The sequence below is a fragment of the Urocampus carinirostris genome, chromosome 15 (assembly GCF_059441175.1).
Source record: "Urocampus carinirostris isolate Australia breed hairy pipefish chromosome 15, RoL_Ucar_1.0, whole genome shotgun sequence".
Classification (NCBI taxonomy): domain Eukaryota; kingdom Metazoa; phylum Chordata; class Actinopteri; order Syngnathiformes; family Syngnathidae; genus Urocampus; species Urocampus carinirostris.
In genome coordinates this window covers 11733719-11749227 of record NC_142363.1, presented here as the reverse complement: position 1 = coordinate 11749227, position 15509 = coordinate 11733719, and the positions used below count along the sequence as shown (strand labels likewise).

At 39.0% G+C, this 15509-nt stretch overlaps 1 protein-coding gene across 3 annotated transcripts in view; it reads right to left on the bottom strand.

The window, feature by feature from the left end:
* Positions 1-3246: 3246 nt before the first annotated feature.
* Positions 3247-15509, bottom strand: part of tiam2a (TIAM Rac1 associated GEF 2a) — a 144280-nt gene continuing 132017 nt past the window's right edge. For all 3 annotated transcript variants that reach the window (XM_088353998.1, XM_088353997.1, XM_088353999.1), the window contains exons 20-27: positions 14612-14791; positions 14427-14545; positions 11657-11765; positions 11351-11409; positions 11167-11269; positions 10330-10423; positions 8259-8386; positions 3247-6232 (exon numbers count right to left, since the gene is read on the bottom strand). In XM_088353998.1, coding sequence (XP_088210124.1) covers positions 5727-6232; positions 8259-8386; positions 10330-10423; positions 11167-11269; positions 11351-11409; positions 11657-11765; positions 14427-14545; positions 14612-14791 — 1298 coding nt within the window. In that variant the 3' untranslated portion in view covers positions 3247-5726. The remainder of the gene's footprint in view (positions 6233-8258; positions 8387-10329; positions 10424-11166; positions 11270-11350; positions 11410-11656; positions 11766-14426; positions 14546-14611; positions 14792-15509) is intronic.

The following is a 15509-nucleotide window of genomic DNA, read 5'->3' as shown; positions in this document are numbered from 1 at the left end:
ATTCCCGGCCCAAGGACACTTTGACCTATGACTCCCTAATGCCTCCGATGAGCGGGTAGTTGCCTTCCATGGCTGACGCTGCTATCGGTTAGTTTAGGGAAAGAGTGAAGCACATTGTAAAGCGCTTTGGGAGGCCATCATTGATTTGAAAAGCACTATATAAATGCAGAACATTTACATTTAACTCATAAAATATTGCAACGTTTGGGTGCGCGTAATACAAGAGGTCGTATATAACTGTATTTCCACGATGATTGATCAGTCGAAAATGTAGATGAAATAGCCCTAAAAGCGCCCGACCAGGGCCTCCAAGTACAAAAGCCCAAATTAGCCCGAGCCCACCAATTACCTTCATTTGAAGGACTGAGCCCGATGCAAATCCGAGTTTTCACATTTTATTTATTTTTATGTAGAGCAGGGGTCCCCAACTTTTTGCTAAATTTGCAGTGTACTTTTTGGTACTAATTAGCTCAAGGAGTGGCAAGTTTTGCATGCATTTCGAAAACCACGACTTTTTTATGTTGTTACTATGTTCAACCCTACTTTGAATAATTAACCTGGCAAAAACATAGTAACAATTGACTCAGTCAACCACTAAAACAAGTATTTTACTAGAAAATCACAATGATCTAGTTCTGGTGAGCCATTTTCAGAACAGGTCCTTGGCACCTCAATTTTGTCCTTAAGGTGCCCTCAGGCATAAAGTTGGAGACTCCTGATTTACAGATATGTTAAGTTTCAATTCAGTCTTCACATATTTAAAGATATATTTGTATCCAACTCAGGCAGCGAAGAGGAAGTGTTCTGCATATGAGGCCTCTTTAAAACTCAAAGTTGTCAATCATGCTGGATAAAGCCTGAATTTAGTCACTAAATCTAAGTTAAACAAGACTATTCAAACAGAACAATGACGGGTGGAAAATCAAAAAAAAAAAAAAAAAGGCAGGTAAAGAACAGTTTGGCCCAATCCGGAACGTTCCGATTGACATAATCCCGAATTCCCCAGCCCGGCTCAGGCGTAAAATCCTACCTCTAGGCTGAAAGTGGCGGATAAAACCGTTTCCCACTTGCAAAAGCTTTGGGGCTTAATCAACACAACAAATAATGTCTTATATTTAGATTATATTTATACTATACTGCATTCTATATTGACTTTGTAGTTGAGTTTTGAAATTGAAGTGGACCTGTCATGTTTTATCTGAACTTGTGGTAGCAGACTAAAATTAGCCAAAGAATGAGTTAGTTTTCGCTGATATTCTAGTTGTTTTTTTTGTCACAACCAGGCCCAGTGTATTGTTTTCAGGAAAAGTCAACTAGAGGTTGTCGGAAAACGATGTACTTCTCGCACGATTACAATCACAGTAACCGATACCAGTATTCTCATTTTCATTGGGTCATCAGGTGAAATATGATTTACCATTTTTGATTTGGAAAATATTAATTTTTGACATTTTGTTTTCGTTACAGACACAAAACCAAAATGAAAAGTGCTATTTTTGTTTCACTTTAACGGACAGTATGTATTATCCGAACACTAGATGTCGCTGTAATGTGTCTTGCAACCTGTTTTTTTTTTTTTTTCTTTTAGCCTTTTTGATGTCTAGGTGAGCCTCATGTTATATAAAATACTTTTCTGAAACCCAAGTATTTAAAAAAAAAAAAAAGGTTTATTCGATAATTGATGTCGTTTTGCTCGTTTGAATAAATGTATTTTTAATGATTGGACCTCTAGAAGGTGCTAAATAATACACACTATTCCTTTAGTGTTTCATCTATGCACGTAATGCAGTGGTTCTCAAATAGTGAGGCAGGCCCTACTGGGGGGCGAGGCCCTTTCATTTGGGGCAGCGGCAATGTTCCCTCTAATTTTCCACGGGTCTGAGCGTTTACACAAAGTCGGTGAGCAACGCTTGAAACAACAGTGAGCAACCATAATCCCAAGTGTGGCAAGATAATTAATAATCAAACTTGTCCAAAACTTGACATCAAGTTACATTTTGCTGAGTTTCTGGCGATGCAAAATTATATTTCTCTTTTGAATGAATTGACTCATGTACTATTGCAAAGGTTGTACGGCCTACAAACGTCATTTGTTCTTACAATTATTTCACAAGATATCCATTTCTTTTTATTTCCTGATATATTTTGTCGCATAATAAACATTTTTGGGGGCTTATTTAGTCGGTTGTAAGATACAGAACTGTACTTAATCACATTTTTTTAGTGGAAGTACAATGTTGGCAACAAGATTCACTTGATATAATTGGAAATTATTTGAATGCAACACAAACTTTTTATTCTTTAGTTTTTTTTCTACTTTTTTTTTCAAATTCCTTTAAAAAAAAAATCTCATTGTGTTTATTTTTTCCGAGCTGTTACTTTTTCTTTTTGTTCTCTATTTACTTTTTTCCTACATTTCTTGCTTTTCTTTTTTTCTGGCATTTTCCAAATTTTTCCTTCTTTTTTTCTCTTCCTTTTTTTTTCCACAGCTTCCACTACTTTTTCATTTTGGTATTTTTTTCTTTTTTGTTCTATTCCCCCCTTCCTTTAAGTCATTTTGTGTATAATTTTACTTAATAATTGGTCATTTTGGGATTAAAGAAGCAAAAACAACCTGAAGAGCCGTTTAGGACCCGAAAGAGCCGGTCCCTTTTAGTGAGCCGAGCCGAAGAAGCCGGTTCTCGACATACTCTACTAACTTTACTCTGTTCGACTTCAAAACACCGCATTTAGGACACAATGTCAGGGGAACCCGTGTATTTTTACCTTCATGAACTGTAACTTTGACTTAAGTCGCTTCTTAATAAGTAATTTAGAGCCCTCATTTTTGTGCGCCGGCTAGATTTTCTTGTGCGCTGAGAATGTGCGAGCAGTGCGCAATTGCCCACGCGCGCAGCTTAGAGGGAACACTGGGCACCGGTGTGTTTGACTCAAAGAATCAAGTGCAATGGTACCTCCACTACACTAGGGAGCAGTGGCGCTCTCGTTGGTGTTTATTTTTTTTTAACCACCAGGCTGTGCATAGAGCACTATAATCATTGAATATGTGTAATGAATAATAATAATTGAATATGTGTAATGAATAAGTGTAAATGATAAAAATAATTCGGCCAGATCTGACAAACTTCATAGAAGGGAGTTGTGAGAGGATTTCTTCTTCCAAGGGGGTGCATGATAAAGAATATTTGAGAAACACAGATTTAATGCAAAATCACACAAGATAAAAGCATAGTCCTGCAAGCGGCGTCCACAGATAAAAAGTTTTATTCCCAAAACAATTCCATCAGGAGGAGGAATTCACATTCATTGGTGTACTAGCGTAGAAGGCATGGGAAGAATCCACAGAACTGGCTTAATAACAATACCTCAAGCCCTTCCATGTTGCTTTACAAAAAAAGAACAGTACTTAAATTGATTGCTAATTAACACGCCTGTTTTCTAAAATGTACAGTATCAAGTAGAAAGAGATAGAAAAATACATACACAAGAACCATCGAGACGTACAAATATTTGTAAAAAAAAAAATCTTCACAATTGTGAATGCAGCCCTATTACAAATACTATTCTGTCTGCATACAAAATAAAGTCCAATAACTGCAAAAGGTATCATAAACCTGGAATTTTGTTTTTAATAGAAATAAATTCTTCCTGAAACTTTGCGAGTCACAATTTTACAAAATCAATCCAAAGTAATAAATAAAAAAAAAAAACATTGAAACATGTACAGAAACAAGTTGAATCATATTTGCAAACAGTAGTGCACAAAAAAGTCATTGAATTTTTGACTGGAGGTCTTCGGATAATCAACGTGTCCCAAAGTATATCAATAGCTCCATCTTTTCCTATCATTCTGTCTACTTTTAAATGCCTTCCTGTCAGCTATTTTTAACAGTGGCAGGAAACAAGGCTTCGTTAAGTGAAACCGATCCGACCTGCATATTAAGTCCATTGAAATCGACAAAAAAAAAAAACAACTCAGTCAGCCGTTGTAAAGAAAAACAAATCTCATACATGAATACTTTGGCCTAGTTTTTCATGTATGAGCTCATGTTATTGAAGATAGTGGAGCGTGTCATTGCCACATGTTCACTGACTTTGCAAGCGTGTTCTTATTAGCTTTGTTATTGTACAGTATTTGCCGACACACATAAACAATCCCAAAAATTGACCGCCATACCCCAATACTAAGGACCATTAAAAATAATAAAGTGACCCTAAAACAAAGTTTTTGTCATGGGACTGCAGAGGCAACAAGGCAAATATCATTACATTTAATGTAAATCAATTATATAGTGTTGGAAAACTTTTCCATGATAGTTAATCGGGAATATATTGAGTTATTTTTCTGTCCACATAACAGTTTTGGTTTTTACCAGTCCTGGGTATAGGCTATTTAAAACTAGTGCTATTTTGCCCCATTTGATAACCCAAAAATCATAAACTTTGTGTTTTGTTACAAGGACAGTGTGTAATATTAGATTCCTAGACGTTGCTGTATTGTGTAGTGCAACCAAAAACAAGTGCTAAACGCACAAGGAAGAATACAAACTCAAAGTGACCATAAAGCACATGTTTTATAGTTATTATTTACGCCGTCTTGCTGCCACAGGGCTACCCTAAAACCTCGATCAGGCTATGCAAAATGGTATGGTTCAGTCACCTAAGCGTCTTTTGCATTTTTTGGGTGCTTTTTAGCACTGGTTTTTGGTCGCACTGCATCAGGGATTGCTAACCTTTTTGAACCTGAGAGCTATTTTTGTTACTGATTAGTACAAAGGGCTACCTGTTTGATATGTATTTCTAATATCTCTGATATATGATATTACTAAGTTGGAATTTTTAGGTTGGAATAGGCTCAGTCAACCACTGAACATGATCCCGGTTAATAATCAATTGTCTAGGATAATTACAATGACCCATGATATTTTTGAGAACCAGTCTGTGGGAAACTCAGGTGGTTCTCACGGGCACCACGTGGGACACCCCTGCCCCAAACTGTACAGCGACATCTAGTGGTCAGGTAATACAAACTGTCCCTTAAACTGAATAATGTGCATAAAGCGACTCCACAATAATAAATGAAAGCCATAAATGACTTTGAAAATGAAGCTAATTTTAACACCCGTGAAGCACAAAAGCAACACTTTTAGGTGCATTAACCCTTTCTCAGCCATCAACAAATCACGACATCAAAAATCTGTTGTCAATTGGCTGCCTTTGACAGCTTCAGATGTCAATTTCCATTTAAGTAGGTTGAAGAAAGGCTTTGGTGGTGCCATCAGAGTATGTTCGACCCATTTTTTTGCCCTCATTAACGAGGAAAGAATGCAATCAACCTGGTTTAACGCTTTAACCACGCACAGTGCCTTCTTAGCCAGCCTACTCATGTAGAGGCTTGACGTCTGAATCTGGCAATGGCACTAAATTCAGTAATGATTTTCCACATCTTTTAGTTATCATCGTTAGTGAATGAATCCATGTCCGAAAAAATTGATGAATTGTCTATTAAACTAAACCTAGCCTTACCCATGACTTTTAAGTGGAGGCTTGACATCTATAGCCGTCAATGGCACCAAATTCAGAATAGTTTTTTCACATCTCTAATGGTCGTTAGTGGTAAATGTGTTAATCAAACTCACTTAATATGCCATCTATGAGATTCTAGCCAGACAGGCTCAAGTGCACTTGTGGTGCAAACTATGGAGGACCAACCGAGTTAGCTAGTCCTAACTGCTGTTGCTATCCTGCGCTCTTGAGGGTTTCTCCAAGGCCGTGTCATAAAAGCAGTCCTCGTTGACCACGGAAGTCAAACTTTGGACGCTAAAATCTCTCTCGAGGAACGCGTTGAGGTCCGACAAGCCGGGCGGCGGCGATGTCGCCGCGTCCAATGACCCGCTTCGCTCTTTCATAGACGCTAGCTTGCCGCGGCTCTTCTGCAAACTGCCGCTTTTCTTAGGCCGAGTTGCGGGCACGCGTGTGAGCACGGGGTCTTCTGAGATTTTTAACTGGAAAAAATGAGCATCCAGGGCTTTCTTCACGCCCGCGGTCTCGCTGAAGCCGTCGTCGTCCTCGTCGCTGAGGATATCTGATTCCTTGAGTGAAGCGGGAGTTGGTTGCGAGACCCTGGAGCAAGTCTCCTGGACAGGAAGGAGGTGTTGATGGTTTTCTTCATCAGATTCCGTCCTGGGCTCGGCGAAGGGTTGCCGACACAACCGGGAAGCCCTTGAAGAGCCTGTGATTCAAACCGTCACGTGAGTCACACACGGTTCTCTTATCAGAACATAACGCACAAAAACATATAGCCCAGAAATCTTTTGATGGCCTAAAAAGTCAAGATATGATCTGGTGTATGAGGGACCATTACTCCCTTATGTAGAAATAAATAGATAAATAAATACCTACAAAGATATGCCATATAAATACATCTCTTAACCCTAATGCTGTGTTAGGATTTAGCACTGCTTACTGTTGTTAGCGGGTCAAATTTTCCCCAGTGTCTAACTCAGTCCCGATAAAAATATAGTTCATACAACATCTTTACGAGCATTCATAACCATATATTCCCATTGTAATTTGATTTTATGGCCTTAGAGACCAAGCAGTTAGTATAACCTTGAAAGGGGGGACTGGAGACCCTAACACAAGGGTTTTTAAATTAGTTTTTGCATTTTGTCGTGAATATTGCTGTGTACTGTGTCCTGTATCTTATAAGTGTGTTTTGTATTTGACATACACTTTCTTTTTAGAGTAACGGAAATAGTTACTTTCTCTGGACACTAGTAACTTTTACCATAGAGCATTTCAATTACTAACTTACTTCTTTCATAAAGTAAATCAAATTACTTTTTTAAAGAGTCAAACACGGTCTACCCACAATACACATAGCAACTTGGGACATAGACATTTACCCTTTTTTCTGAACTGTAAGGCGCACCGCACCCCCCAATATTATTTTGTGATATTTTCCATACATAAGGCGCTATAGTGGGAACGTCAACAAAACAGTCATATCGTTCAGTCAAACGTATTAACCCCTTAACATTCCGACAGCTTGCAAAGAAGCAAATACGTGTCTCAGACACGTACGGACACGGTGTCTGTACAATGTCACAAATCACTTAAATGCGTCATTCCACATATCATTAGGAAGGTTAAACTCTTGGGATTTAATATATACCAACCATTACTTAGTTTCTATTTTCTTATTCGCTGGCTACTGTGTGGACAGCAAAGTAAGAATTTCATTGTGTGGGGAAACATGTTTCTTTACTGTGCATATGACAATAAACTCTTTGAATTGAATTTAAAAATAGACTCATCACAGAAACGTTAGGTTGAGTCTGAAACAAGATACAGGGAATATATGAAGCGGGCGTAGCTCACCAAAGTTGTCGTGCAGCCATCACATTCAATAATAATACAAAACCATGGTCCTCTTACATCCGTGAGTGTAGTAAATTCAACCATGTAAAAATATTTGCATACTCCACGCAATAATGCCAAAAAAATAAAACGAAAAATTTGCCGAGATATATCTTTGCATCGATGGATGTTGCTTGCTGTCTGTTTAGTCTCATAATACCCGTTTACAAATAGATCGATGGGGCCGCAAATGAAATAAAAAAATTCTCCAGGCCGTAGAGCAACCTTACTTGTGATTCACATCTTTTTCGACCAATTGCAGGCTTTGTTTTACGCCATTTTAGCACGATCCTGTAAATGCTAAAAAGGACCCCCCTCCTTTACCTCCAAATAACTTTAACCAATCGTGACCGATTCAAATAATGATTGACACATTGGTTAGGAAATGAAACGCCGGTATATATATATATATATATATCTCCCAGCATGCACCGTGGACCACTTCTATGTGGAAAAATCGAGTTGGCGGCTGCTTGCCTTAGTTGTGAGACATTGCGATTCAAAATTGATCCATTTTTAAGGCGCATGGGCAGCTTTTGAAAACATTAAAGGCTTTAAGGTGCGCCTTATAGTGCAGAAAATGGAGCATGGGAAATTGTAAATTCAATGTAAAGTGGCTAAAAGCCGTGCCAGGTAGTGTGTACAAGGTACGATGTATTGTTTGCAAAAAAAAATGTGTTTTTTATTTGTCGACTTGGCATTAAAGTAGTCTTGAATTTAACTTGCTTTAAGCTGTATGAACCCTGTTAATGAAATCCCTCCCAGGAATACAAAAATCTTGATCATTTATCTCAAGGGCATTGAAATTTGGTGGTGGATCTTCTCGTTGCACTCACCCATCCTGGCTGCCAGACGTTCCTTGCATCCCCGCTCCAAAGTGGCCTCGCCTCTAGCGCTCCTCCTTCCATTTTCTCGGAGGACGGAACGGATCACCTTGATGACGTTCACCTTGCTCTCGGGCTCACTAAGGAGGACACACAAAAACACACAAACGCACGCCAGGGCGACTTGAGCACATAGCGTGATGGCGGCGTGATTCCGGAGTCTAAATGTAGATTAAGAGGATTGCTGCCGGTGTCCCCAGAGAGAAGAGCAATGACATTCATTCAGCCTCATCCCTATTCCTCGCCATCGCATTACAGGACTTTCCGTCTTGATGGGAAGATTCAATTTTACAAATGCGGCAATGGGAAATAAGTCACGAGAGAAACTGTCCGCAGAAACCGATAAATTCAATTTTTTGTTATAACTATTTTTTTTTAGGACAAATCATTTTCATCCACAAGACCAACAGTGTGCCATGAGACCTTGTCTATAGTAAGCTGCAGAAAATTGCCCAATTTTATCCTTGCAAAAAAAAAAAGCATACCATTAGTCTTGCCTTCTCCTAATAATTAGTTGAGTAACTGTAATATTCACTCATATCAGTAGGTGGCAACAGGTTAAATCTTTTGTATACTAATTAACTGCTTATGATGCTTCCCTTAACCATTAGGGGTACCATTTTCTGGGGTGTGGCTTGTGCAAGTACAGCCTGGTGGCGCCCATTCCTCTCCAGGCCAACAAACATTTCCACCCGGTCTCAAACCAGGGACCTTAAATTAAAAATCTTGCACATATGTTTGCTGATTCAAATGATTATTTTCTTGTTTTACTTAAAATAAAGTTAAAACATAGTAATGAAATATTTTGGTCTGCACAGATCATTTTTGCTCATTTTATCCAGATGGCAATTAGTCTTGTGTATCCTCTCACGTTCGAAGTTTCAAGTTGAGGTTTTAATAGCACGTCACTCATTTAAAGGGACAGTGTATTATTTTGTAACTCCTGCTGGTTAAAAAACAAATGTTCATTAATAAAACTTTTGCAAAAAATACATGAACTATCATATAAACGTGCATTTTCTTAAAATAGTGTTATCCCTCGTGTTCTGCATTTTGTTTTGCTACGTCCCTAAGATAGTAGTTTACGAGTACGGTATTTGTCGGGAAATTGTATTGTTGAGTATAATTTTGCAATAAATACGTTTAGGGTAAAACCGTAACTTTTGTGTATCATTGGTTACTTTAAAACCGCGAACCCCATAGGAAAAACGAGGGACTATTATACTGGTAGCTCGAAAATTTACATTTACATAACATGAGCCTCACCTCAGAGCTGACATGATTGTCACTTTGAGTCTCTGTATTTTGTATTTTCTCTTGGCCTTTTTAGCACTCGTTTTCCGTTGCTCCAGTCTACACCAATGGTTCACAAACTTTTGCAGGCCGGCACCCCCCTTGGCTCCCCAGTGTATTACTAGCGACTACGCAAAGTAAATTTTGCAACAGGCGTTTTCTTCTGTTCCACGTCCGCTTCGTCAAAACCAAAATAGGTCCAAACAAGCCTTCTTTGGTGCAAGCTTCGTTTCTTTCACGTTCGTTGACTCTGGGACTATGTTTACGGAGTCTGCCATGACACTCAATGAGCTCACACGGTGGGTGTGGCATAGTGTGGTGCTTGCAAACTTTGAATCACGTTTATTGGCTTGTGCTATTATTAAAACTTGCCTCTTATTGGTTGGTGCTTTTAAAACTCGAACAGTAACAATTGTGGTTGGCCAATACTCCACCAGTCACTAGAAAACCTTGAAAAAAAACGTAGAGCTTTGCAGTTTCACAATCGCATTACGTTCCAACTTCTGACTTCGAACTGCCACCTCCCCTACCGCCTTCTTCTTCCTCACCACGCCCCCAGACCTTTTCACCGCCCCCAGGGGGACAGTACTGCCCACTTTGGAAACCACTACACTACACAATACAGCGACATCTAGTGGTCAAATATTACACACTGTCTCTAAAAACGGGATCACAATAATTTAGAGGCAATTCCGGCCAACAATTGTGTAACAGCTGCAAAATGTCTGACCTGCTGCACAGCTGAAAGACGGTCTGGGGTCTTCCTTCCACTTCAGACCTGCAGTGGATGAGCTCCCAGATACAGCTGCCTTCTGTGCCTGGTCCTAATAGAAAGTACAACACAAATAAATGTACTTTCCACACTATAAGGAGCAGCCCCAAAAGAATTGTCCTTCGTCAGATATTTTTCAAACATATTGGGCAATGGACTATTGGGTGCATAAAATTGAGACTACAGAGCTGCCCTGTTTATTCAGGTATAACCATTGGGCTCTTTTTACACTTGACGGTATGTACTGTATTACTGCAGTGATTGATCAGTCAATATGTGTCTAACATATGTTGACTAAAAAGTGGAAATACTGTTTAGCCTATCAGAATGCAGAATAAAATTCACTATGCAAAATAAGTAAAAATAGTGTGAAAATGAGATCAGCTCTAAAGCCTTTATGTATGTAATCTGTACCACTATTGGTGTAGTTCTAAAGTGTTGGTACTCTCACCACCTCGACCCGGGTTCAAATCCCGTTGCATAAAATGATGTGCGATTCTGGTCAGCGGTCTTTATCGATTGATCAATCATAGCAAAAATAAGGTTGTATACCGTAAAACCTCATGTAGTATTGCATACCTTGGTTACTTTCAGATTTCCAATCTCCACCATAGTCTGTATATAAGGCGCACTGGGTTATAAGGTGCAGTTTCAAATTTCTGGTCTATTTGGGTTTTTAGGTGCGCCGTGTATAGTCCGGAAGACACAGTACTTTTACACACTTGGTCTTAAAAATGTTGATATTTTCTACAACAGGGAAATGACAGAGGAAATTTCAAACAAAGTGAGCCTTACCTGCTGTGTTTCCCAGCCTGACCTGGAGCGCGGACAGAGGGATGAGCCAACGGAACTTGAACGGGTCCGGCTCACCGTGAGAAAGTGAGGAACGAGAGTTGGTCTATGGCCACGAATAAAAACCGCTGACGTTAATTGTACCCAGACATTGCACTCATCACATATGCGCAAGCGGGCCCCTCACCATCCTCTTCTTCATCTTGTTATTTTCCCTGTAGACCAATATGACGGCTCTCTTGAAAACTGGCGAGAAAGGAAAAACACTGAGCGTCATTACTTGTAAGTGTGAACGTCTCCTGGGGGGAAGCCGCAGAGGCATTTTTATAAGCTGACTTCAAGTCAGGAAGATTTTTGCGGAAATACTGCGATTTCACCACAGACTCCCATTTTCGAAACAGCCGTCAAGCATTTTGCAGATCAAAACAGGACATTGGCCCCTGGTGAGCATTTTATTTCACCCACAATGCAACAGCAGGGACCGACGACTTACCGAACACGGTAATCTCAGGGTCTTTCCTCATGCGGCCCAGCGATGGATGCGGATTGAGCCAGATTGCCGTAGAATGCAAAAGAAACTCGCCCATCGAGATTTCGGTGACCTAGGGGAGGAAAACTCCAAAACTTACTTTTTTTATCTTGTGTATAAGCAAATTTGAAGATATATACTTTTGTTGCTAGCAAGTGGTAAGTTTATTCGTCTTGTTTCTGTTTTTAATATGGGACACCCGCAAAGAAGATTCATGTTTAGATGAATGAATGAATTGCCTTTATTGTCCTTGTACAACAGTAGAAGGAAAATAAAGGCGTTTTACTTTCAGCGCAAGAAAAACAAATGAAAAAGATAATGCATTCAAAGATAAAAACGTAAATCAACAATAGATTAAAGCTATATAATAGGTGCGTATTCACATCATTGTCGCTATTGGCAAATAATGTTGCTGTTCTGTGACTACCAAACACTTTAAGGCAGATCTCCTTTTTGTAACCTTGGAGATTCAATTAAAAAGAAGACTTTGTTTTCTTTGTCCCACATTTTTTAAAGGCATTTTGTTATAATTTAAGTTATATTTACAGCACATGTGTTGACAAGGAATGCAACTGTATAAAACAAATACATGAAATGAAGAGATTAGACTGGAATTTTGCACCTTGAGGATTTGAGATCAGTCCTCTCCTGTTCTCCTTGACAGTTCAAAATACATTGATGCGTTCTCTCCTTATTTTGAGTGTCTAATAAACTATACATTTATTAGTGAGGAAACCATATTGTTCTGAATTTGTTTTCCATTTGGATTTTTGCCAACCTTACTTATTGTTAAAATACAAAATAATCACTGATCTCAGTTCAAAGGTTTTAAAAGTGCTTTAATCAAAACTGTTAATCTACCCAGCAAATGATTGCAGTTGGAAAGTGACTACATGTTGTTATGACCATACCAACCTAAAACACCCGATAAGCAGGGTCGAGGCTGGTTAGTACTTGGATGGAAGACCAACTGGAAATACCAGGTGCTGTAAATAGGTCATTTGGCACACACTCTGCTGCGACAGCACTAAGTCCTTCACATGCATATCCAATTCAATGCATATAAAGGAACATAGTGTATTTTCCTATAATTATGAGGTTTCAAAACCAGATATCAGTCTATTCACAGAAAAAAATAAATGTAACATGCACATGTAGATGTCTGCATGTTTATTCATAAATGCATGTCTGCAGCTGTTCTCAAAAGACCTTCAATTTTCCCCCATTTATTTCTTGCACGAATGGAACGTCCAGATTAATAATACCCAAAAAGTGGAGATACATTTTTCTAAATAGCAGCAATGATATTTAAAAACTTTGATAGACCAGCATTCTCTTTATTCCTCATGTAATGCTGAAGTATCGGATCGAGATTATGTATTGGAACAGCCCTCAGCTAATTTTTAACGCCATGTAGCCTGTCAATTAAAAAACAGTATTATAAAAGACAATAATACATTTATTTTCAAAAATCCTGTAAATTATATTGTTTCCCAAATATTTTTGGGATCATGTTGTAATTGTTTGCTAATTGGCCTGAAAATCCTTGTTTGTGTAAAAGAATAGTGTTCCATATGATCAAAAAAAAGATGTGCATTTAAGGGAGGGGAGCTTTACCTGTCATCATGGTCATCATAAATCAAATGGTTATACTTTTTCAATGGTAAAGATCTTTCTGATTTAACAGTTTTTGGATTTTCTTTTTAAAAATTGCAGAATTTTCTAATATTATGAATATTATTAGTAGTCAAGTAAATGTAAATGTTCTGCAAGTCGAGTCATGTTTATTTGTATAGCCCTTAATCACAAGGAGTCTCTAAGGGCTGCACAGACCACAGTCTATTGCAAACCACAGACTATTATTACACCATCCCCTGATCTAAAACCTACATGAGGTCAAGGAAAAACTCAAAAACCTCGGCAAGAGGAAAATGAAGTAACCTTGGGAATTTTCACATTTACCATTCAAATGCCAAGAGTAAGTGGGCGCCGATTAATCACTTCTCTCGCTATTGCCCCCAGATGGGCAATAGGAGCAGTGACTTATCAACATGAGCTAGTTTTCGGGCATAATTTGCTATATGCAACCCGTTAAAATCAAACACATATGCTAGGTCACTAGCGAGGTCCCTTTCATCCGCAGTAAGTGTTCACAGCAGTCGGTTGCCTGCTTCCATTAGGATTGCAGGGCACGAGCGGTGAAAAAGAGTCAGCGCCCAAGACCGTTAAAACATTTGCGTGGCACGTGGCAACCTCGCGAAAAGCAATTTGTTTATAAGCCCCACTGGCTTGTAAGCGGGAACAGCTGGCTTTTTGTCACGGTGCTAAAAATGAACTTGCATGTTTACCTTTAAACACCCCCCTCTAGAACCAATATTTGTATGCGCACATTACGATATCCATTTTCAATCATATTCTCTTTGAACAACACGCTAAAATATTGTACACAAGTCACACATGACGATCTGTATGTGATGTTTATGCTTGCATGTTTTACTGCATTATGCATCATATTCACTTTGAATACTGAAGAGGATTCTCACTAAATATTCCATCAATCCATGTTAATATATTCATTGCCCAATGGCAAAAGAACACATGACGGCATAAACAGCACAGTAGTTTTGCAATGCGTGTTTGTGGGAATATCGGATTTGACTTTTAATTTTTCTAAAGGGGAATTGTCACTCCTGCCAGAGCAGCTAATAAGATTTGACTCAAAGTATGCCCGTACCTCCCTATCGTGGCAGGCCTGCTCAGTCACAAGTTGATCAAAGACTGCTCCGTAATCCTCGTAGATTTTCTGCATCTCGTTGATGTGGCTGGCCACCTTCTCCATGGCCCTCAGCGCCTCTGCGTGGGCGACAACAAAAGCAGTCAACTTTGGCCTCAATAATAAATAGCCGTCCGTGAGGCTACCTGTGAGGTGGTAGTGCTCCTCGCTGTTGGCGTCAGTAAGGGAGACCAGCTCCCTGAGCAGCAGGGGGTACTTGAGGACTCTCTGCACGGGTTTGATCAGATACGACTCTAGGGTGGATGAGTGCTGCTTGGTGGGGTTCTTGGCGTCCAAAAATTCCTTGAAGGCTCGATCGGTCTTGGCTTGAAAACAAATTGATACATTTATGGTTATTAGACACGCATAATAAGGGGGGAACAAATCAATGTATTTTGAATTCTCGAGGAGAACAGGAGAGGAATGTACAATAATCCCTTCCAATACCAAATTCCAAATCTGTTCTAAAAGCCCTGCCCCCTCAGGCTTTTCTTTTTAGTATATCTCCTAGGTTAGAAAAAGCAGATTCTAAACAGTGTGGAACTCAAATAGCAGTTACACTATTGGCAAATAGTGACAATAATAAATAATGCATAATGTCAAATATTAAAAACAGAAGACATTTATCACAAATCCAGGACTATTTGTGTCACATGCACACACTAAAAAACCTTTGAAATAAATACGCATGTGAGAATATATCCACAAACTGTAACCAATTATAGAAATAGTGAAGTTGCTTATATATCCAAATGTAGTGCAGTTGGTTTTAAGCGGGTCCTTCCTAACAATTACTGTTTCTCTATGCACAATGGCACTAGCCCAAGCATTTGAAATTTGCAGGGCATGTTTACTTTATAAAGGTGGCATCACAATCTTAGTTTATCTTAGACTAACTTGTTTCAAATTGAGTTTAATAGCAGAGCTTACCATGGTAAGAAAAGCTATCACAATGATAAATACAACGCCTTACAGCAATGTTTCATTAGTATGGGCAAAACATTATTGTATTAAGATTTTTTCATATACTGTATACGGCTCACC